Genomic DNA, 23,686 nt, shown 5'->3' with positions numbered 1-23,686 from the left:
TATCAAAATGTCGAAATCGGGAACATGTCGTAAAGATGTCGTGAATATTTTTATTTTGAATCAATGAGATAAAATACCCAATTTATAACGTTAATTATTAAGATTCGTCACTGGATGAGATGGATCTCTTGTAAACTGTAGCCAGAGATTTAGCAGCACTCAAAATCATGTCACTGCGGCTAATGCCAGTGTAGCATTTGTGCCATTCAGCATGATGAACTCCCAGATTATTGGCCATCACCTGACCAACAGTCACTGCGAATCCTGTGTCCTGAAACTGGTATTCCTTTGGCGTATCCTCCCTGATGGCCGTAATCACAGACAGGGGGATTGCTGTCATCTGCGTGACTGTCTTCAGAGTAAGATTTCTCCGAGGATCAGTGAGTAGGAGAAGTCCAGCATCGAACCATTGATCCGGAAACGCTTCAACTGTGAAATTTTCAACGGCAACCACTGGCAGCTTATCCCCAATGCGAGAATTTGTCCTAAGATCAGCAGTCCTCTCCTGAGCACCCCTCAGAGCAGCCTCAAATCCCACGGGTTGAGCTGCAATATTATTAGGCTGGGCTTGGAGTCCACTAAAAGAACGGCAAATAAATTCTCTTCATAATCCTGGGGAGTTTATCAATTTAGCAATAAACTTACAGTACTGTTGCTTTTCCAAAAACATTCTGAAAAGCCTCTCGGCAAGGCCTTACTTTATCATCTTTGTCCGAGGCCACAATTACTTCCACGTCTCCTCCGGAATCTGAAAGAGAAAGCGAAGATTCTTCTCAGCTTCTTTTTATTTCACAAAAGCTAATAGGGGAAGTGTGCCAAATTTCGGCCAGCTTCTAATTTCGGCCACTTTGAGTGTAATTTCGGCCATGGAAATAAATTAATTAAAATTTTATGTAATTTATCTTCGAATAGTCAATGAATTCATTTTGCTTTTAAATATTTATTCATTTTAGGATGTATCAACACAAAGACCGTTAAATTTTAAGTATAAATTAAATTAAAATTGCGTTGTAAAAGCTCAGTGTGGAAAGAGTCTTACAAAAAATGCGACAAATCGATTGTGTTTCTAGCAGTCTTGCGATTAAAAAAAAATTGTTAGAGTCCGAAAAAGAGCGCGACGATAAGTCCATATTGGATTCAGAGCATAAAGAAAATTATGATATTGATAAAAATTAGTGCTATATCATATAAAATGAGTGCCCAAATTAAAGTTAAAAGCATAATGATTAAATTTGAGTAGAAATTTTATAAGAAAATTAGATTCAGAGTGAAATCAGTAATAGAAATAAAATTTGAGGTTAAATCCGACGGCGTCCCTAATGAATTCATGCAAAAGCAAGCAGAAAAACCCCCACCGGCGAGAAGTGTTGCAAATTTTCCAGTGTGGGGACAACCAGATGATATTGGAAAAGAACCAGAGGAAGCAATAAACTGGGACCACAAAGTTATTTAGACCGGAAGGAAAATCTTGGTGACCAAGACCAGAGGAAGCCTTTAAATATTGTGGGATATGGGATAAAAAAAGAAAAAGTGAGCGTAAAAACTTCATGGAAAAGTAAATCAAAAGACATATAAAGAAGACATATTTTAATTCATTAAATAAACAAAAAGTGAACATATAATAATTAAAAAAAACAGTGAACCTTAAAAAAGTAAAATAAAGTGATAAATGAAAAAATCTTAAAATTTAAAGTGAGCGAACGAAATGGCTATATGGACCTAATTGAGTCCGACAGCCAAAACGTAAAACAGAATGACAACAAACTTTTTTCAGATGTAACCGCTGCCTGAATTAAAAAGTAGCCCGATCTTAAAAGAGCCGAATTAGCGAGAGTCTACTGTACACCTTTTGAACAATTGACAATCTTAAATTGAACTGGACTTAAAGGTTTAAAAGGTCCTATCGAGCAGCTTTTAAATTAAAGGCGATTTATAGACGTTTGACATCTTTAAGTCTGTAAAACTTTAGCGTAGAATTCGAAATTACAGTCTTAAAGGTTTAAACATATTTGACACTTTAAAATTGAAGAATTTTATCAGAGAATACGAATCGACCTTTAAAGGGCGATTTACAGCTGAATGTTGAATTGAAGTATAAAGATAATTCGAGGATGATCCACCGTTTTCTAATGTTTGAACGAGAAATAGAATAAATTTAAGCAGTGGATTAACGTTTAAGCCAAAAATGAGACCCCCGATTTCGGAGGTATAATTTTTGGTTTAAAGATGGAATAAATCTGTCCACATCTATCCGTAAATTCTTCTCGAAAATACTGTTAAATGATACCAAATTGATATAATCTGCACTTAAGTGGATTTAATGAAAAGAAATAAGGCTTTCACTTTATTTACAGCTTCTTAAAAAGCCAATTTTGCCTGAAATAAAAAGAAACATCCGCCATATGCAACTTCAATGAATCGCCACTGAAGTAGGAGTCGCTGGAGTCGCGCTTTTTTGCACCCAGAAAACATGCACATTCTTTCACATCCACAATATTGATTCCTATTTTATTTTAGAGAATTTTTAGCAAGTCTGGTGGCTCAAGATCAAATAACGAGAAAAAGCCGTGGAATCTTGCCAAATCGAACGAAAACATTGACGAAATTTGACATGCCAGAAATGCCAAAATATGGGGTTGCCGTATGACAAAAACAGCTTACGCTAAAGCACTATTGCACGTTTCTGTATACGAAAAAATATTTAAACCTAGCTTAATTTTAACTCTACATTAACGCTAATCTGAGGTTCAACTGAAGTTATTCTTCGTTTCAACATTCAGCTGTTAAAGATTTAAGACTTAAAGATTTATCTCAGAATTGGGGGGAGTGAATCAATCTTTAAATTTCGGGTGAAATTTCTCAGATGGATCCTGTATTTCGCGTAAAAAAGTATATACTTTGTGAGCGTCTCTCTTGTGAGGTAGTGTTGACTATTCCGGCAACATCTTTTGCTTTCCTGAATTTCTTATTCATTTTGTGCTTTTTTTCAATTTCTGAGTTCTACAATGTCCAGAGAAAAAAACCATCGCTTCTATGAAAAAGATGATGTGGAAAAGGCTTTGGAAGAGTTCAGGAAGAGCAAATTGCTACGAGAATCTGCGCGTAAATTTGAGATGCTACTCTTCACGTCTTCAGGACAAAATTCACGGAAGATCTCAGGGTTTGTGGGTCATATAAACGTATTAAACTAAATATTAAACACGTTCCGTTTAACGTTTTGAAATTTTCTATCCGTTGCGTCACAAAAGGTGGTCAGAAAAAGGTGGCTGGCATTTCACTCAAAGTGGCCGGAATACTACCCAAAGCAATGTCCATATTTTTATTATTTTTTTCAATATTTTAGGAAGTGATTTAAAGAAAACAAAGATGATAAACTAGTTTTCAAGGTTCCACATAACCTTCCCGAAAAAGAAGTAACAAAAAATATCAATATGAATTAAAAATATTGCATTTCAAACTTAGGTCTTCGGTGCTTATATGCAATTAGGGTAAGTGTGCCAAATTTCGGCATAGTTGCATGTAAGCGCCAAAGTCTCAAGTTAGAAATGTAATATCTTTAATAGAAATTGATTTTTTTCATTCCTTCTACTTTAGGAGTGTTGCTTAGAACCTTGTAGACAGTATATCGTCTTTATTTACTTTAAAATTACTCTTAATACATTTTAAAATGAATAAAAATGTAGACATGGCTTTGGTGCTCTATTTCGGCCACCTTCATTCTCATAGTTCCTTGCCCTTCAGGAATTCTAATGCCTTTTTCACGCCACCTCGTTTGTCGAAGCTACATTTTTTTGTTATTCTTTTGCATTGTAAGGGAAGAGTACCACGGATCGGAATGTTAAGAGACATGCTTGTTATTTAGTTGAAAATATAAGCTTCAAAATACTTTTTGGTATTTTTGTGTATGCTAATCGATACATTTGTGATCCATTCAACTATATCTGTGCATTTGAATTTTAAAATTTTAGAACAAATTAATAAAAAAAAATTGTAATTGCAACTAAGTACTCTGTACCTCGGATCGTCACAAATTTAATCCAAGTGTCTCACGGAAAATTGGTTTTAAAAATTAAATCTGAACTAGAATCTCTAGTGTATGTAAAAACTAAAAATTCATGGAAATTTGAGAAACAAAAAATGTGGCCGGAATTGCAAGCTGGCCGGAATTGGGCACACTTACCCTATGCCGAAATTTGGCACATTTACCCTATTCACGGTGGAAATTATGTTTCTAATTTGAAATGATTTTCATTAAATGTGCAAATACATCAACATTGAGCGTTTATTATAGCATTATCATTATCAGGCTACAAAGATGTACTCACAGATGTATTCCTTCATTTGAGGATCGAGAGTTGTGACAATGGTATCCACTGAATTCTTAGCCTTTTCCGCCACTTTCGACAGAATCCCACCCCCACTCGATGCTGCATCTTTCACCCAGCCAAACAGCGATGAGCCAGACTGTGTCAGTGGCCCCAGAGCAGCAGACACTGGTTCCGGATTGAGGTTCAAATGACCCAGATTTGCTGATGGATCTTCTGCGGCGGGTGTCTGCTCGGCTGATGTGTCCTTACTCGGTGGAATAGCTGGACTGAATTTTGTGGGAATATGCGGCTCAGCAGCTGCACCTTCACTCGCAACACTGACGGATTCTGAAGCTGGATTACCGGTCTGACTGAGTGGCGGAGCAGCTGGAGCAAGAATCAAGTTGGCTGGCAAAGCTGACGGTGGACTGACATTGGACAGCAAGTTTCCCGCACTATTTCCACTGGGATCTGACATTATTTCAACACTTTACAAATCTCCAATCAACAATCCTTTAGAATTTGTGCACTAGAAGGGATTTCCTCGTTACTAAATTGGGTAAAATGGAACGCAAAATAAAACTTTTGCTGAATTTTCCACTGTTTTTGTGACAACACTACACTCATTTTAATATCTCGCAGTTGGCTGCCCTGAGAGACGTGACATAACCTCAAAAGCGCAGTTTGCGTGTAGAAAAAAAATTCCGTGGAAGTGCAATTCCTGTAATGATATTCACATAATTATGCATTTAATTAGTATGTAGGGTTAAATGATTCGAGATGATACGTTTTAAGCAATATCACTGGAACAAACATCAGTATTTTGTGTGTGGTCTCATTGTGGGAATCCTTCTGAGTCTCTATGTGCCAAATTATGATTCTGCAGATGAGGATTTCATGTGTCCAGGAAGTGATAGTGATGGTGAATTTACCGATAAGTACGGTGATGACTTTGAGCCTCAGCTCAATTTTGCCCAGAAGCCAATGTCAGCCAAAAAGGCCACTAAGAACATAATCAGGCCCAGATACTATTCCTCTGAACTGGGTATCCGGGAAAAAGTTTTTGTGGGGGTGATGTCGGCTCAAAATGAAATTGACACCCTTGCCACGGCCTTCAACAAGACCGTGGCTCATCTTGTGAACAAGATAAAGTTCTTCATCAATGCCGACAATGTTAAATCCAACTTCAAACTGAAGAACATTGTGGGATTCACGGATACCAGGGAGCACTTGCGACCTTTCCATATCCTCAAGTACATTGCGGACAATTACCTCGATGACTATGACTACTTTGTCCTCGTTCCGGACACCAGTTACATCGATGCTCGTGTTCTGCGGGATAAACTCTCCCACATCAGCATCAGCTTCGACATTTACCTGGGCACAAAGATGCGGACAGAAGATGTAGAGAGTGAATCTGATGCCAACTATTGTGATCTCGATGCTGGGATCATCCTCAGCAGCAGTGTCATCCGCAAGATCCGATCAAATCTGGACTGGTGCGTCCGGAATGCAGCCACGCAGCTTCACAGTCTCAACATTGGGCGGTGCGTGAAGTATTCCACGAAAATCGATCAGTGTCAACCTGCGTGGCAGGGCATCAACGTCACCAGCTACAGACTCAGCACCCAGAAGATCTATCGCGATTTTCATTTTCTCAGAGATGATCCAAAATTCAATGAAGCTACTTCCATCTTTCCTGTCACGATTCCGGATGACTTCTACAGGCTCCACATTTACTTCTCACGGGTAAGACTTTCTTTTATTATCCTTTTACTTCCTCCTTTAAGATTGAGCAGAACAGTAGACTCTCTCTCAATCGGGAATATGGGGCAAAATGTCATCCGGTTTAGCGATAGAATTGAGCGTCAAACCCTTTGTAAATTCCACAAAAAGCGCTCAATTATAAAGAATCACGATAAAATAGGAAAAACTACAGCGAATTTGAACGAATTAGCTTCATAATTAAACGTGAAAATTGTTAACAAAATTTGTCGCCCGATTGAAAAAGAGCCGATTGAGTGAGAGTCTACTGTATTTTAAAAATAGGGGTAGGGTAAGTGTACCAAATTCCGGCCAGCTTGCAATTCCGGCCACATTTTTTGTTCCTCAAATTTCCATGAATTTTTAGTTTTTGCATCCTCTAAAGATTATACAATGCAAAAAATAACAAAAAAATATCGCTTCCACAAACAAGTTAATATGAAAAAGGCCTTGGAAGAATTCCTGAAGGGCAAGGAACTATGAGAATGAAGGTGGCCGAAATAGGGCACCAAAACTATGTCTACATTTTTATTCATTTTAAAATGTATTAAGAATGATTGTAGAGTAAAATAAAGACGATAAACTGTCTACAAGGTTCCAAGCAACACTTCTTATAAAAAAATAACAAAAAAAATCAATTTGTTTTAAAAATATTACATATAAAACTTGAAACTTGGGCGCTTGCATGCAACTATGCCGAAATTTGGCACACTTACCCTAAGTGGGGCACCTTTGTAATTGGGATTTTTCTCTTATGTTTAACTGGAACTGAGCAATATCATAAAGTAATCCAGCTTCTCAATCTATTTGTGTAACTAAATTATAACACAATAAGGCTCAATTTTATTTAAAAATAGGTAAAAGATTCCATAACTGCCCCACTTCCGCCTATCATAAAATCTATTTTTTTAAATCAAGTTGACGGTAAAAAATCAAATTTTCTAAAAGAAAAGTCGTTTTTACTGAACAAAATAGATTTAGGGTAACGAGTGGTATTTCTGGACAAGGTGCTTTTCAGGACATAATATGGGTATTTCTGGACACATTAAAAATCCTCTAAATATTTGTTTTCTTACTGTTTTTAAGTTCTATATGAAATTTTAAGCTCTTTACGCATCAGACAAACATAAAACTTCTGAAATTTTATTTAATTTAGAGCGTGAAATACGCGTTAATTGTGAGTGTCACATTTCACTTTTTACAAGACCTTCAGTGTGGTCAATTTTGCAGATGTCAACACAAACAGTGCTTAGTTTTTTTCGATTTAAGTTACTTTAAAAGTGAAATTTAAAGAAAATTTTTATGAAAGAGTGAAGTTTAGAACTTCTACTTAAAAGTAAGTAGTCAGGCTCGATGAAATTTATTTGCATAATAGCGACTTTTGTCTGTCCCGAAATAACCAACTGTCCCGAACGAAATATACCACTCTTACTTCTTTACATTTTTTGATATTTTGTATAAAAAATGATGCGTTTTCCAACATTTTTCGATTAGAATCTGATTCTAGATATCATAAGGAACATAAATATTTGTATCAACAAAGAAAAAAAATTATTTGAGAAGTCGTTAAGCTGTTTGAAAATTGAAAGTGCTAAAAAAGTGTCCCGAAATACCACACGTTACCCTATTGGCTCCGGTCGCTCCGGCACACCTTTTAGTTTTAGTTCAAGAAAATTTCATAAAGTCAAAATTCACATACTTTTCTTTCTTAAAAGCTTTGCATATGTCTATTCCATTTTTTCGCACTCTTCTTCTTTTTTTGAACTTCACACCAAATTAAATTTAGTTCAGTCCAATTTTAAGGAAATTTTGAGAAAGAAAGGGACGCAAATTTTGACTTGATGAAATTATACCAAGGTAGAAGATGTAGCGAAGGCATAAAAAATATATTTATTTCTTTTTATCTACTGAATTTACAATTTTACAGTCAATTCCAAATTAGCAAGTGACCAAATTTCATAGAATCAAAATTCACGGCTTTTCTCAAACGTTTTATATGTCTATCCGGGACTTTTGTACTCAAATCCAAATTGAATTTATTATGAAGATCAAAAGAAGAAGAAGAAGAAGAAGAGTTCAAAAGAGTGGGATAGTCTAATCACTGAGAAAAAAAAGAGGGTGCGATTAACATTTTTTCCTCATAACTTTAACACTTTTTAGGTGTAAAAATATATCAACATTTTTTAATGTTAATTTTACACCTTTTTAAGGGTAAAATGGGTAAAATTAACATGAAAAAAGGATAACTTTAACCCCTAATACACCTAAAAAGGTATTATTTACACCGATTTCGGATCAATACTGCAGGGTAAAATTAACATTTCCGGAATGTTATTTTAACTTTTTCGGATTTCTCTCAGTGATGTAAAACGTGTGAGAAAGAAGGCAATGTTAATTTTGACTTAATGAAATTTTTCTGACCTAAGTAATACGAGATTTTCGAACTCAAATCTAAATTGAATTTCTTGTGGTATTTATAAGAACAAGAAGAAGAGGGCGATAGAGTGAGACAGACATACACAAAGCCAATGACAAAATTTATTACCAGCCACATCAAATAATTTAAGAATGTCAAAAAGACAGACTTAAATTCTCTTGCTCCGGCTCATATTTTAGATTTAGATTGAGGAAATTTCATGAAGAAATTTCTCTTGTTCTTTTGAACATCACAACAAATCCAATTTAGTTTGGATTTATTGAACGATTTTGAGTGGGAAAAACCGAAAAAACACTGAAAGACACATTAAAAAAAACTTTTGAGAAATAAAGTGTTGTGAATTTTGATTTCATGAAATTTTCCTGATCTAAAAGGTGTGCCAAAGATTTTTGGATCACAGACTGATTAAATGGGGTTTCATTCAATGAAAAATAAGTTGAAATTTTTAAAACTTTTAAATTGAGTAATTAATTGCCTTTAAGATCTTTTAAGTTGAAGAGAAAAAAAAGTACCAGAAGTGTGCAAGAACCGTTGAAACCGAATAAACGTCAAATGAAACATGTACGTCAATGGTCAGAGAACAAACTTATTTTGACGTTTATTCGGTTTCAACGGATCTTGCACACCTCTGGTACATTTTTCACAAATTATAAATTTATTTTCTGAATGCAGAGTGCTAAATGTGTCAAATTCATTAAAAACATATTGAAAAGAATCAAATTTGAGTCGTTCGACGGTAGGGCGCTTCTGTGATTGGCTAGAGCTTTATGCATAAAAGCTCTTTTTTGACCTCACTTGCTTCTTTAGACTTAAAAAAAATTAAGAACCAATAAGAAAAATATATATAAAACTTTTTCTTTGCCTAAAAGTGCAAAATAAGTCTTTCACTGAGAAAAAACGGGGGTGCGATTAACTTTTTTTCCTCACAACTTTAACACTTTTTAAGTGTAAAAATATATCAACATTTTTTAATGTTAATTTTACACCTTTTTAAGAGTAAAATTAACACGAAGAAGGGTAAATTTAACCCCTAATACACCTAAAAAGGGTAATATTTACACCGATTTCGGATCAATACTGCAGGGTAAAATTAACATTTCCTGAATGTTATTTTTTACTTTTTCGGAAAAGTTAATTTTACCCTGCAGTATTGATCCGAAATCAGTGTAAATATTACCCTTTTTAGGTGTATTATGGGTTCAAGTTACCCTTTTTCATGTTAAATTTACCCTCAAAAAGGTGTAAAATTAACATTAAAAAATGTTGATATATTTTTACACCTAAAAAGTGTTAAAGTTACGAGGAAAAAATGTTAATAGCAGCCTCTTTTTTTCTCAGTGTATTGAAGAGAACGAATTAGGTTGATAAGAAAAGTATTGCTTTTAGTTGCATTTGGAATCAGCCATGGTTCGTTTGGCGATTTTGGAAAAGGAAACCTCGGAAATCTCCAATGGGAGCATCAGTAATGACATTTTGGAAATTCGCTGGCCACTTGGCGTGCCTCCATCGAGTATTCCAGATACCAGGCATGATCTCCTGACCTGGACACTGCTCAATGAGACACATTCATTCCTTGTGGACTCAGAGACGAATGTAAAGCCTCTATCTGGCATGGATGCCGCGGATTTTGCCAAAATTCTCAATCATACACTCGAACGAGTTGCCACGACGTACAGTGCGTTGGAATTTATGGCTGTCCACACGGCATATCGGCGTTTTGATCCCGTCCGCGGGATGGATTATAAGCTTTTGCTCAAATTTCTCGATAAGTCCACACGCAGGGTCACGCTAAAAGCCTATGAGGCCATGAAGCCACTGGGAATGGTGGAGATAATCCCATCGCCATATGTCACTGAGAGTACGAGAATAGCTATCCTCCTGCCCACTTTTGAGCATCAAATTGATGAGTCAATGAACTTTATTGGGCGTTATGAGAAGATTTGCATGGAGAATCTCGACAATACTTTCCTCATGCTTGTCTTTTTGTACGGCGTGGAGACGCCCAGTAAAGGGGATCAGGATGCTTTTGGGCGTCTCAAGAGTCGAGCTCTCAGTCTTTCGGAGAAATTCAAAGCTGACGGCTCAAGAATAGCCTGGGTATCCATTCGACTCCCAGCTGAATACTCAAAGTCCACAAATGGGGATGATTTGGCACTGAGCAGTGTCTATGGTCAGGATGAGATTCTCAGTTTAGCTGTCACGGATTTGGCATTGAGAAAAATTGGTCTGGATAGTCTCGTGATGGTGGCATCGAATTCCATGATTTTCAAGCCGGATTTCCTCAATAGAGTGAGTTGATACGGAAACTCCCACAATTTAGGAAGATATCGCTTTAACTAAATGCGGAATTTCAGGTGCGAATGAACACAATTCAGGGCTTTCAAGTCTACAGTGCCATCGGATTTATGCTGTATCCATGTCGATGGACAGGACTCTGCAAGGAGTGCACAACTTGCGATGTTAGTCAGAGTCTGGGATACTTTGACAGAGACAATTTCGACGTGATCTCCTTCTACAGTCGCGACTACGTGGAAGGTAAGAGCAATAATATTTTAAAGCATTTCATTAAATTTATTATTCTGATGATTATTTTTAACCAACATAAAGCATATGCATCATGTGCAAGTTTTCTCAATTTAACTCTTTCGTCTCTTTTGGGACTCTGAGTACCCAAAGCAGCATATGAATGTTCAGTGAAAAACAATGTTTTTTAATTATTCAGAACTGTTAAAAATCCTATTCTTATAGATGATTACAAACTATAAGAAAATGTCCAAATGTAAGATATTTTTTGTAGGACATCAATTAATGCCTGAGCTTAGATATTTTTGATTAAAAAATGGAGAATTTGCCTTGCAGCATATGCTACGGTCCGGAAAGAGTTAAATAAAGCATTAGCTGCACAAACGATTAGGGAGAAATGGGGCAGCTTTGAAATTGGGCTTTTTTTTCTCCTGTTTGAAAATAGAAATGAACCTTATCATAATATAGCTTCACATTTGGTTTCTGCAGCTATAGGGGAAACTGGGGCAAATAGTTACAAAATGGATATTTCATTTTTTTACAAGTTGCCCGAGTCATTTTCCTCTATTTTGTAAGGAAATATATTTATCGAGCAGTTTTCTAAAAAGCAATTTTGTGACCATTTTGAAAAATGCTGGGGCAAATAGTATCAGGCATGGGGTAAAATTATCACATCGTCAGTTAAATCAGCATTTGTCGTAACTTCCTTTTGACAACTTTTCAGGAAACGAAATTTTCAGTTCAGTTTTATTTTAAAACAAAATAATAAAAGTGGCACTAATAAACTCTAAGTTAACTCGAAAAAATCTTTATAAAATGATTTAAAGCTGAAATATTGAGAAATATGTTAGAAGAAACCCAATAATATTTTATCGTAACTTCCATCGTTTATAAAGCCGTTACTTACAATGTATGGAAATATTGGAAGTTACGACAATTTTCTAAAATGCATTATATCAATTTGAATTATTCTAGTGATAATAAGCGCCTTTATTTGACTAAATTAGTCAATTAAACTGTTATCCCTGTCACTAGCTTTAATTTCGTAACTTTTATTGAATAAATTTTGTGCGCCACGTCACTTGTTTTGTTTTGAATTAATGACAGATGGGTCGTGATTTTTTCTCACTTTTTTCTCGCAAATATGGAATTAAAATGATTTAATGTTGCATTATTCGCACTGTCTTTGGATATTTGGAAGTGTTTGTGAACGTTTTATTGAGAAATATTACATTTTTGTTGCAAATTACAAGCCACGCAAACGAGCAAAAAACGTTAGGGTCATTTGCCTAAAGCGAGACAGTTTGGAAAGTGGGACGAAGCAGTGTGGAATGTGAGACACCTTTAAACACTTTGATAATAAATCAATTAAATATTTAAATTTTCGATAAAAAGATTATTAAACTTAATTTTATGATTATATCAGAAGTTAAAAATGCAAAAATCGTTATAAAACAATCAAAGGGTGACTTGCAAGAAGAATTTAAAAAATGTATTGCATGCGTGATATTCATAACCTTACGGTAGTTGTCATTTTCTCTGTTTCTTGTGGAAGTTGCTAGGAAAATATCAAAGTGTTTTGTTTGATTTTTTGGGATAATTTGTGAAATATTGTTAAGTCTGCAGTGAAAATCGAAGGACATACATCCATTTAAAAGGTGAATAAAAAATATTTGTGAAATATTATATTTTAAAATTAGAGAAAAGGGATTTAATTTCGTGTAGAATTCAAAACAAGTTTAATGAAATCTTGAACAAGTTGATTTTGTGAATGAATTTGGTGGTTTTGTGCAGTGAAATCATGTTAACAAGGACGACAAAGATCCTTAAGTATCCGGAGAAATAGTTGCAACAGCAGTTAGCAGCTGATTAGGAGAAAATCTCCTGGAAAAGGCTGCAAAGATTTCCAGATTCCGAAGACCACTTTTTCTAACAGAATGAATAGTAAATATCGCAAAAACTCCTGGAGAAAGACAAATAGGAGCCTCTCCAGAACTCCCAAAGCAAATGGAAAAAGACCTGGCCGGATGAGGTATCCAAATCTGCTAAGAAGTTGCATCCGCTTTAAGCTATAACTTCTGGATAGCGCGAGGCGTCTGTGAAATTTACAGAACCTCTTTGGTTGGACGTTCAGCAAGTTCTTGGTAATTAGCGTTCCTCAACTGTTACCCGGACATAAAGGAGGGATTAGCATAACCATCAAATGTGCAAGTATACACAGAAAACCCACAAATATTGATTTTCTACATATTTTGAGGAACCAGAGGTTAATCCGAACGACATTAAAAAATCATGTAATCCCAGGAAATCACGAAAGATTATTAACCCAACTCTGATGAAAAATAAGATAAGTAAAGTGACTAACAAACAGTTCAAGAGAAATATTCAAATCAATAAGCTGGAACAAGCAATTGCAAATCCTGAGAAAAATTTTACAACTCAAAATGATTCTACAAAAATTACTAAATCAATTTGTTATTCACAAAGATCAATCAAACTCTCAATCAGAAAAACAATCACTTGCCATTGGTGATATTCAAGCTCATTGCTTTTCCAATCTCATTCCTGAATCGGGATCACAACTCCCCTCCTCCTCTCCTACACCTTCATCTTCTTTCCATTACCTTCACCAAGAGCCAGAACCACCCGACATAGATGTGTCGAGTCTTTCTGACGATGATACTAATTTCATGCAATATAAACTATGAATTCCTTCCTAATCTCTTATAAATAGAGATTTAAGAATGAATTTTAAATAATATACAAATCATATCGTTAATTATTTTCTCTTTTTTTTATTACATACAGAATTGAAATCTACTCAGGGTTCCGTAAAATCAAAATTGAATTGAAAATTATGAAATATGCTTTAATATACTCTTGATGTGTACCTAGTCTTTAAAAAAAAACAATGAACTGTAATACGACTATGTAATTTATACGACGCGATATTGAAAGAAGTGCCTAAAAATAAAGAATAATAATAAAAATAATTTTTATTGGGCTTATAAAAGTTTCTTTTTCTCAAATGCGTTTAATAAACATAATTACGCTGATTCCAAATATGTATCTCAAAATCGCAAAAATGAAGTTACGATAAATGCTGATTTAACTAACGACATTTTGATACGGCTATTACTTTTTATCCCGAGTGGTCATTTTTAATAAAATGATTTCTGGAGAAAAGAATCTTTGGAAAATGCTAAAATGGATAATAGATTCGTATTCAAGAAATCCAAATTATTTAGGAAATATTAATCAGTGCATCAATTTTAGAAATTAGGTAAAAATTGGTATCTTCTGTAAGGAAAATATTTCAAAAACAGGGCTAAAAATTTCAATATTTGTTATTTTTTAAATTCCCTGTTCGAATTCTAAGAAACTTACGACATTGAAAAAGGTCTAAAGAGGCTATGGAAAAAATTTGAAGTCGCTCTTTTATCTTGGAAGATATTTAATTTTGAAAATTTCGATTTGTGACTTTTACCCCAGTCTCCCCTATTATATCATGGCAAGGCTTAGTTTTATTTATAAGTAACTGAAAAAAAGGTTTTTTTTTAAAGCTGCCCCAAATCAAAGTGCCCCACTTTCCCCTAGCTACTTGTTGCACCATTTGTGCATGATGCATATGCTTGATGTGAATCGAACAAGATTTTTTATTTTTACATCAAACAAAGAATTGATTCATTAAAAATGGAATTAGACAGAAAATATTCTGTTCTAGCACGAAAGAAACTGGAATCTTCAGTGCCCATTGTGAGGGCTGACCGGGATATTCCTCAATTGCTCGATCGACCGGATAAAAGTGTGAATTCCATTGTGGACATGTTCATCAAAGCCCAAACTCCGGTTCATCTGCTGCGAGCTGTGGAGCCAAATTTGAAATTTGGCGGAGCTCTGGTGAGTCAATTGGACAAGGGAACACCCTTCCCCACGTGCATTTATCGCGAGGAACCCGAGAAGCATGGGAAGTGTATTAGAATGGGATCGAAGAAGCAACTCGGTGAGTGGGTTGTGCGTCAAGAAACTGATACTCTTCCGTGATAAAATTCACGTGTTCACAGAGAGTGAGATTTTATGTGACTTTTATTTTATATTTTTACTCTAAAATCCTTCAACGACAAACTGTATCCTTCTAGCCATGTCATTTTTTTTAGTTTTGCATTTTCCTATTTCTTAAAAAACAAAATATTTTAGAGGTGATTTTGACATTTAAGCAATTTTAGAGATTTTTTTTGTCTTTTGTAATGCATGGAGGGTGTTGTTAAAATGAGGTTGTTGTATAACACACAAGTGCCAAAGTATTCTTTTATTAATATTTTTGTCTATTTAGTGTTATTTTTGAGCACTTTTAAACTCAGGAGAATATTTCTCCTGGCACACAATTTGGGATCAATGTAAAGAGAAACTGAAGAGGAAGCTGAACCTTTCATCAACCTACACTGAGAAAAAAAAGATGATGCGATTAACATTTTTTCCTCAGAAATTTAACACTTTTTAGATGTAAAAATATATCAATATTTTTTAATGTTAATTTTACACATTTTTAAGGGTAAAATTAACATGAAAAAAGGGTAACTTTAACCCCCAATACACCTAAAAAGGGTAATATTTACACAGATTTCGGATCAATAATGCAGGGTAAAATAAACCTTTCCGGAATGTTATTTTAACTTTTTCGGATTTCTCTCAGTGTAGTCTCACATCTTGACCCTTTTGCTTTTGCAAAAAAAAACACAGTCTTAAAAGAAAATAACTGAAAATAATTCTTCAATTTTTTTTCCAAAATTTTAAAATCAAAATTCAGGATTGAGGTTTTGCTTGAAGTTTGTTCTCTGCCTAATTGCCTCTATACATTGAGATCAATTTTTTCAAAAATTTGCTTTTTTGAAAGAAATGGCCTGCAATGCTGTGTGGAAACGTCAAAATTCTGTCAAAAATGCAATTTTTGACGAAAATTGCTCCCAATGTGTAGAGGCCTTAAAGTTTTAAATCTGTGTAGCTTAGCGTAAATTATTTTTCTATCTCTGAAAAAAATGCCTTGATTGCGCTTAAACGGTTCTTTTCGTTCTCGAAATATGCAGATTTATTCATAAAAAATCTATATTATTCTATTTGCTGCAAGTAGGGTAAAGTGATATAAGTTGGACATAGTGTTACAAGTTGGACAATTCGCCGGTACAAGTTGGACATGGTTTTTTTCTTGATAAATACAGTACAAAATTTGTTTCTAAGCACAAGGAACCAAATTATAAAACTAAAGCATTAAAAATATACAAATAAAAATGAAGTACTAAATTTATCAAGAATAAAATCCCTGTCCAAATTGTACCACTTTACCCTACATAGTAAAAAATTTCGGAACATATTTGTTCCAAAAAATAACTCGTCCAAGGACACAATAATTTTTGGCACAATCTTGTTCATTTTACGAGACTCAAAAAGATACCCAATATTAGTAACAAATTTGTTCCAATAAATAGCTCGTATAGTATAAAATCGTATCCCTCCTCTTCACACACTCAGTCACCCGTCACCAACGAAGCGAGGAGGACGCCAAATCTGTGGCAATTTTCGTGCTACATGGTTTAACTTTTTACTGCTCGAACTCAAAGAGAGAGCAGTTATATAATCGACTTTTTTTCAACTTTGCACTGTTCTGGAGCTTAAACGGTAAGAGATATCGACTTCCGGTCTTCGATGACCCCTCCTCAAATGACATTATCTCGTACCCAACCTCCTTACTTTTCCCCCTCCCCTTTCGTACGTTCCCTATCCCTCAAAAATAAGTCAAAAATTAGGTTTTTCCAATCTTGCAAAAAATTGGCCCAAGCTTTTTCAATGATTTTTGGATATGTTTTAGAGCTAGTCCTGGCGAACATTTCGCCCAAACATACCTATGGCCGGACAATTCGCCATTTTGAATTATTGAAGGTCAAAGTTCAACCACTTTAAAATGCTCATTTTTCAACCGATTTGGTTAAATTTGGATTTTTTGGAAAGGCATTGCAATTTCGAACCCGGCTGCATCGGTCTTCATCGGTAATTAACCGGTTAAGTACCGATTTTTGAATGATTTTACATCCCCAATAATTAATATTCCCTAAAAATAATGTTTTTTTTCAATTTTTCTCAAAATTGGCCCAAACTTTTTCAATGATTTTTGGATATGTTTTAGAGCTTGTCCTGGCAAACATTTCGCCCAAACATACCTATGACCGGAAAATTCGCCATTTTGAATTATTAAAGGTCAAAGTTCAACCACTTTAGTTAAGTACCGATTTTTTGATTTTGAAATGCTTTTGTGATTTATGAATCAATTTGATCTCTAGTAGATCAGTTATTCCAAAAGATTATGCAAAAAGCTAATTCACAGTGAGCTCTGTCTCGTGAGTTCGAGTATTCCGCAAAGCTGGGACGCTTTGCCATCTCTTTTTAATTCGAGATTCCCTTCCTTTCCTGCCGTAAGCACTCGCATATGAGTTCGTCATGCACGCGTGTGTATAAAACACTCTTAAGTTGACTTTTATTTGATATTCCTTATGAACTTTCGCCACCGAAATGCATCTCGACTGAAGTATAAGCCTTAACTGTAAGACGAAATCACTTACACGAATTTGTTCCCGACAATAGGAACAAAAAGATTCCCCATATGAGTAACAATTTGGTTCCAAAAATTACCTCGTCCATGGACATCGAAAATTTTTGGAACAAATATGTTACAGATGTAGGAATAATATTGTTATAAAAAATATGTAACCAATTTGTTCCTGACAGTGGGAATAAAACAGCCGAGTGCAACAAATTCTGTTCCAAATTTCGGGAACAAATTTGTATTAAACGGAATCAACTCAAATTTGTAGACATTCTACTGTATCAAAACGGTTCCAAAAGAAAACTCTACAAAATTGTAACTGCATTTCATAACAATACTATAAAGAAAACTTTTTGGAACAAAAAAATATCTTTTCTAGGTGCAAATCGATTTCAAAAAAAAATGTCCCAAAGAAAACTTGTTCCAATATTTTGGTCAGTGTCCAAAAGTTTTTACCGTGTATTGCAAGGTTCAAAAAATACTACCAGAACGCCAGCGCAGTTATTAATCCTTGACCATTTTTAGGACACGTTTTAAGAGCTTACTTTTTGAAAAGATCTTTTCAAAATGCACAATAGAAGTAATAGCAAGTGGATACCTGCCTTCTTGAAAGTCAATTTCATACCTTATAAAGAAATCCAATAAAGCATTTCCTAATTACTCCTTGAGAAGAATTAGGCCCCGCCCCTTTCAAAAGTTTTATCCAGTGAATTTTTAGTCTGTTATGAATACAATGTACAATATATTCTAAGTCAATCACTTTTACTGTTACAATCACGCAAGAGCCCCAAGTCTCAAGTTCATTTGCATTCGTCTCCGAATGGGGGCGTGGCCTAAATTTTTTTTATTCTGAAAAGACTAATTACAAAATGAGATTCCCCAGCAAAAAAAAATGCAGTTTTGAATACAATTCCTGGTCAGCTTTCCTCAGTTCTTTTGCAACGTGAGGAACATTTTCTAATGCAATTGATGTTCTCTCTGAGTCAATTTAAATAGCAACGAAAGGGTCTCGAAAAAAATGATAAATATATTTTTTGTAGCTGTTTTATTGTCGCACTTGAAACAGCGATTGTAATATTTTTGTTGAATAAAACGTCTTGAAAAAAGAAATCTAGTCGTCATCTTCATTTCCTTCTCGAGCCATGACACTCAGCATTCTGTGGTACCTTTCGAAGTCTCTGCCCCTTTCGCTGTCGTAGTCGTCGTAGTCTTGCCAGGAGTCTTCCCTTCCGTACATGAAGTCTCCTTCATCTGTGGACAGGTCATCATCATCGAGATTGAAATTCTCAACTGCTCTTCGCATGTCGCGCTCATCGATGCTGGAATCGGGATCTGAATCCGGATAGTCATTCCTCCAGTTGTTCTCGGCATTGGAATCATCTGATTCATCATCGTCGCTGTCACAGCCTCCGAGGCCATTGTCCATGCGACTTCCGTACGTGAGGTAGTCAAACGGATGAATGCTAGAGAAAGGGAAGGATGGGAAAATACAGTGGGTGTCAATAGTTTGTTGCATAATGCATGTTTGAGAAATCAAGTGCATAAATTATAGAAAAAATTACTTTTACAAATTTTTCTTTTTGCAGATGAGTTCCCTGTAATCCGTAGATATTATTTATATTTTTCAAAAAAAAATAATTAATTTTATTTCATATCAAAAATATTTGTTTTCCAAAAGTTGGTCATTTTTGAAAAAACAAAAGTTTGTTGCCTCATTTAAAAAACTAATTTGAAATGGTGAAAACGTGCAACCAACTTTATGTAAACCGGTTATATTTTGAACTTATGTCATTTTAAAGGCAAATGGTTGGTTTGTACATTTTTAAAGTTGTCAATGGTAAATATGTGTATATAAAAGTGATTATAGAAAAGAAGAAATAATCTGTTTTTTGATAATTTATAATTTAGGTTAAAAATGGCAAATTACAAAATACTGATACTGAGATACTGCCGGAATGAATCTGCGTCGTTAATTGCCAAATTTAATAGAAAATTATGAAAGGTTAGACATAAAATATTCAAATATTATATTAATGAGGTATGAGTACATCTGAAAAACGCTACTGGCAGACCTAGGGTATCGACTCAGAGGTTTGATAACAGCATTGTAAGTATATCTGATAGTGACACAGGTCCCTACAGTTACAAAAACCAGCCCATTTTGAAAGAAAATGGTAAGAATGTTTGGGTGGCTCTCAATATTTCATTGGTTAGCTCGGTTAATCTGGATAAAATATTGTAGTTTTACTTGTTTAACATGTTTCAAGTAAATTTACAACTTTTTATTCAGATTGGTCTTGCTTACCAATGGAATATTGAGAGCCACCCAAACATTCTTACCATTTCCTTTCAAAATGGGCTGGTTTTTGTAACAGTAAGAAACTGTGTTCCGTCAGTAACCAACTATCTTTTAATTTATGAAGCAGACATCACTGGGTCACTATCAGAGATACTTACAATGCTGTTATCAAACCTCTGAGTCGATACCCTAGGTCTGCCAGTAGCGTTTTTCAGATGTACTCATACCTCATTAATATTTGAATATTTTATGTCTAACCTTTCGTAATTTTCTATTAAATTTGGCAATTAACGACGCAGATTCATTCCGGCAGTATCTCTGGATGATTTCCCTTCTTTTAACTCCGTCTAACATGCCATTTTAAACTAATTTATGAATTATCAAAAAACAGATTATTTCTTGTTATTTACTACACTGTGCAACGATGATTTTATCCCTGGGTTCTCATGCTATTTTTTCTATTGCTAGGGTCAAATGATTTACGAAAATACTTATCATTTTGATTTCATTTGGATTTTGCGCCTGGTATTTAGGAAAAACCGTTTTTTTCCGTTTTTTGATACTTGGGTGCCTATATCTCCAATTCTGCTGAACCGATTTATTTCTCACTCTGGAATAACTTGTTCTCCTTTACATCCCCGATAAATCCTCTGAACAGATGAAGTTCGTAGAACTGACACCAGGGGCGCTGTAGTCTCAAATATGTCAGAAAACACGGAAAAATCGAACTTTTTAGCAACTTTGATCAAAAATATCTCGAAAACTAAAACTGTCCTTAACAATCTGTTTTATGGGTTTGATAGAGAATTTTATTAGCTACATTTTAATTCAAATACAACTTTTCTCTCAGATTAGTTTTCAGCCTCGAAATTGAGGTTCAAACGAAAATCGAGCACTTAGACAACTAGATAAAACCTTCACAATTTCGGATGTTAATATTTTTTTCCTACCGATTAGGTAACACAAGCCCTTACTATAATATTTAATACTTAAATATCAATAATATGGTGATTGTTTATGCTATTTTACTTACTTTTAGATGTTATTTTATTACTTGGAAATTTGTATAGAGCTTTAACTTATGTGATATACAAAGTAACACTTACAAGTTTACAAATTAGTAGTTTTGTGTTTCTTTTAGTTTTATTTAGGACTAGTTTTATATTTATTTCGACGAAAATTACGTAATCATGACGTTAAAACCGATAATTATAGGAAAAACTTCTAAAGAATAATGAAAAATGAAATTTAAAAAAAAGCCTTTAATGTAGAGTTTTCCATGAATAACTTGTATATAAAAGGTAAAATAGATGCTTATTTTTATTAAATAGATGATTATAAAACATAAATTTAATATGAAATATTTAAAATTATGCAATTAATATGCCTTTTTTGTAATAATTTTTTTTAAGATTGAAGTAAGACTGAAATCTATAGTTACTAATGATATTGTTTAAGTTATTAACTTGTATTATATCTAAACACACTTTATAAAACAGTAAAAATAATGAAACTTCTACAGTTCTCAAAAACAAGTTAAAGAAATACTCTTAGTTTTCTAAATTTGAAAAGAAAAAGTCAAAATGTGTGAAATAGTAAAGATTTTCTCTAGTTGGCTAAGTGCTCGATTTTCGTTTGAACCTCAATTTCGAGGTTAAAACACAATCTGAGTGAAAAGTTGCACATGGATGAAAATGTAGCTAATAAAATTCTCTATTAAACCCATAAAACAGATTTTTGTAGACAGTCCTAGTTTTCGAGATATTTTTGATTAAAGTTGCTAAAAAGTTCGATTTTTCCATGTTTTCTGACATATTTGAGACTACAGCGCCCCTGGTGTCAGTTGCACGAACTTCATCTGTTCAGAGGATTTATCGGGCATGTAAAGGACAACAAATTATTCCATAGTGACAAATAAATCGGTTCAGCAGAATTGGAGATATAGGCACCCAAGTATCAAAAAACGGAAAAAAACGGTTTTGCCTAGATTCCAGGCGCAAAAACCAAATGAAATCAAAATGATAAGTATTTTCGTAAATCATTTGACCCTAACAATAGAAAAAATAGCATGAAAACCCAGAGACAAAAAAAAGTTTAAAATTGTTGCAGTGTTATCACTTTTAAACACATGTATTTTACCATATACAACTTTAGAAATGTCCAAACGCACTATTGGCCTCTCAAATGACATAAACTCAAAATGTGGTCGGTTTATTTTAAGTTAGTTGCATGTTTTTGAACCTTTTGAGTAACTTTTCAAATGAGGCAACAAACTTTTGACACCCACTGTAGATTCTGGGGTTCCATTCCAAATCTCACAGATTCGCTGTAAGTTTGAATGTGATTTTCTTCTCTGGGGAATGATCCAAAAAGGACAAGAGAGAGACTAAAATTACCATTTTATTTCATCAATAGTTTAATCATTTTTAAAAAAGATTGTCTACAAATTTCTGGAAAGAAAAAAAAATAACACAAAAACTTACAGCAAATTTGTGGGAGACTTTCTGCCCCTTTTTTTCAACATTTCTTCTACAAATTCATTTTTTTTTGGGCCAGAAAATCCTTGTTAAAGAGAAACTGAGGAATGTTTAAATGAAAAAATTTAATTCTGAGTTCATTGGGAGACTCAGAAGTAAATGTACTGATGGATGAGATGAAATTCATCGAGAGATACAAACCTCAGTTGATTCTCTAGCATCCCATCATCGATGTCTGATCCCAAATCTCCAATTTCTGTCACATACAAATCATAGACATATCCCGTGATGGCAGTTTGTGGCTCAGTGTCTTGCCTCGTGTCTCTGGACGGATTTTCCGGAGTTTCCTTGGTTGAATGTGAAGCTTGTTTCTCGATATCCAAAATTGTGATGGCTTTCCCTTCCTCAGCATTCGATGCATCCACAGCCCTTGAGCAATTTACAATCCTGAATCTCTCCTCCTGCGTCTTCAATCTGTGATTGTCTCTGGCTCTGGCCACAGGCTGGGGAATTCTCGTCTTTCCCATCAACTCCTTCGCCTCTTCCATTGTCAGCTTTGTTATATGGCTCGTGACATTCTCATCCTGCCCCATTAAGTGCATTTACCATTATCTTCCACCCATGACCATCACCCTCTCAACCACTTACCTGACTCTCCACCGTTCCGGCAAACTTCAGAATTGTCGATGTCTCATCTTTGGACGCCAAGAGACTCTCCGGATTCCTCGAGGAAGATGCAACAGCCTCAATTGCATTTTCTTCACTGACTTTCCTCTTCTTGCAATTGAGAACAAAGGCATTTAGTGGTTCTTCATCAATTCTCCTCTTAACTCGCAACACAGCAGACATTTTTCCAAAATTTTTCTACAAAAAGAAAAAAACGTTTCAATGCGAAAAAGCCTCGTTTTCCCAACCATCATCCTTTCAATCGATTTTTTTCCAAATAATTAAAAGAATTTTCAAAATTTCCACATACCTATGTGATCTTCAGATGCTCTGCAATATTTCTGTCCTATTCACTGTGAAAATAATGGGAATTCTCAAGAGAAAAATGCAAAAAATTGAGTTTTTCTTGCACAAAAATAGGCGTCAGAAAAAACACAAAACCCCTTCAAATAGTTTTTCAGTCAAATGGGAAGTTGTTTTGGGAATTACCACCGACAATCCGCGGAATAATCCAACGAAGAGTTATAAACTAGAAATATAAAGAATTACTTTTCAGAGGAAAATTTCAAAGCAATTTTTCAATAAATTTCATGAAGTTTTTTTTTATAAAATTCAATT

General features: G+C 34.6%; 3 protein-coding genes across 3 annotated transcripts; 1 reads left to right on the top strand and 2 right to left on the bottom strand.

The window, feature by feature from the left end:
- Window positions 1-30: 30 nt before the first annotated feature.
- On the bottom strand, window positions 31-4,958 carry LOC129806361 (protein PRRC1-like). The gene is made up of 3 exons (XM_055854915.1): window positions 4,326-4,958; window positions 646-748; window positions 31-578 (listed from the first exon to the last, which is right to left on the bottom strand). Exons 1-3 carry the CDS (start codon window positions 4,783-4,785, stop codon window positions 98-100), a joined length of 1,044 nt encoding a protein of 347 aa, XP_055710890.1. The 5' UTR covers window positions 4,786-4,958; the 3' UTR covers window positions 31-97.
- On the top strand, window positions 4,955-18,736 carry LOC129806334 (chondroitin sulfate synthase 2). Its single transcript, XM_055854877.1, has 4 exons — window positions 4,955-6,056; window positions 9,895-10,797; window positions 10,863-11,043; window positions 14,756-18,736. Exons 1-4 carry the CDS (start codon window positions 5,088-5,090, stop codon window positions 15,073-15,075), a joined length of 2,373 nt encoding a protein of 790 aa, XP_055710852.1. The 5' UTR covers window positions 4,955-5,087; the 3' UTR covers window positions 15,076-18,736.
- LOC129806367 (probable RNA polymerase II nuclear localization protein SLC7A6OS) lies at window positions 18,655-23,548 on the bottom strand. The gene is made up of 4 exons (XM_055854922.1): window positions 23,379-23,548; window positions 23,051-23,266; window positions 22,604-22,986; window positions 18,655-19,089 (listed from the first exon to the last, which is right to left on the bottom strand). The coding sequence occupies exons 2-4, from the start codon at window positions 23,249-23,251 to the stop codon at window positions 18,738-18,740; spliced, it is 936 nt and encodes a 311-aa protein (XP_055710897.1). The 5' UTR covers window positions 23,252-23,266; window positions 23,379-23,548; the 3' UTR covers window positions 18,655-18,737.
- Window positions 23,549-23,686: the final 138 nt, after the last annotated feature.

The sequence above is a fragment of the Phlebotomus papatasi genome, chromosome 3, assembly GCF_024763615.1.
Source record: "Phlebotomus papatasi isolate M1 chromosome 3, Ppap_2.1, whole genome shotgun sequence".
NCBI lineage: Eukaryota > Metazoa > Arthropoda > Insecta > Diptera > Psychodidae > Phlebotomus > Phlebotomus papatasi.
This window is presented reverse-complemented; position numbering and strand designations above follow the sequence as displayed.

What these genes read in the sequence shown, in the direction of transcription:
- LOC129806361 (XM_055854915.1), bottom strand. Translation starts at nt 4,785, where the DNA reads ATGTCAGATCCCAGTGGAAATAGTGCGGGAAACTTGCTGTCCAATGTC. An exon ending in TCAAATGAAGGAATACATCT is followed by an intron (nt 749 to 4,325) that starts GTGAGTACATCT and finishes TTTCTCTTTCAG; the next exon opens with ATTCCGGAGGAGACGTGGAA. An exon ending in TTTGGAAAAGCAACAGTACT is followed by an intron (nt 579 to 645) that starts GTAAGTTTATTG and finishes CCGTTCTTTTAG; the next exon opens with TGGACTCCAAGCCCAGCCTA.
- LOC129806334 (XM_055854877.1), top strand. Translation starts at nt 5,088, where the DNA reads ATGATACGTTTTAAGCAATATCACTGGAACAAACATCAGTATTTTGTG. An exon ending in TCCACATTTACTTCTCACGG is followed by an intron (nt 6,057 to 9,894) that starts GTAAGACTTTCT and finishes TATTGCTTTTAG; the next exon opens with TTGCATTTGGAATCAGCCAT. An exon ending in AGCCGGATTTCCTCAATAGA is followed by an intron (nt 10,798 to 10,862) that starts GTGAGTTGATAC and finishes GCGGAATTTCAG; the next exon opens with GTGCGAATGAACACAATTCA.
- LOC129806367 (XM_055854922.1), bottom strand. Translation starts at nt 23,251, where the DNA reads ATGTCTGCTGTGTTGCGAGTTAAGAGGAGAATTGATGAAGAACCACTA. An exon ending in CCGGAACGGTGGAGAGTCAG is followed by an intron (nt 22,987 to 23,050) that starts GTAAGTGGTTGA and finishes TTAATGGGGCAG; the next exon opens with GATGAGAATGTCACGAGCCA. An exon ending in ATGCTAGAGAATCAACTGAG is followed by an intron (nt 19,090 to 22,603) that starts GTTTGTATCTCT and finishes CCCTTTCTCTAG; the next exon opens with CATTCATCCGTTTGACTACC.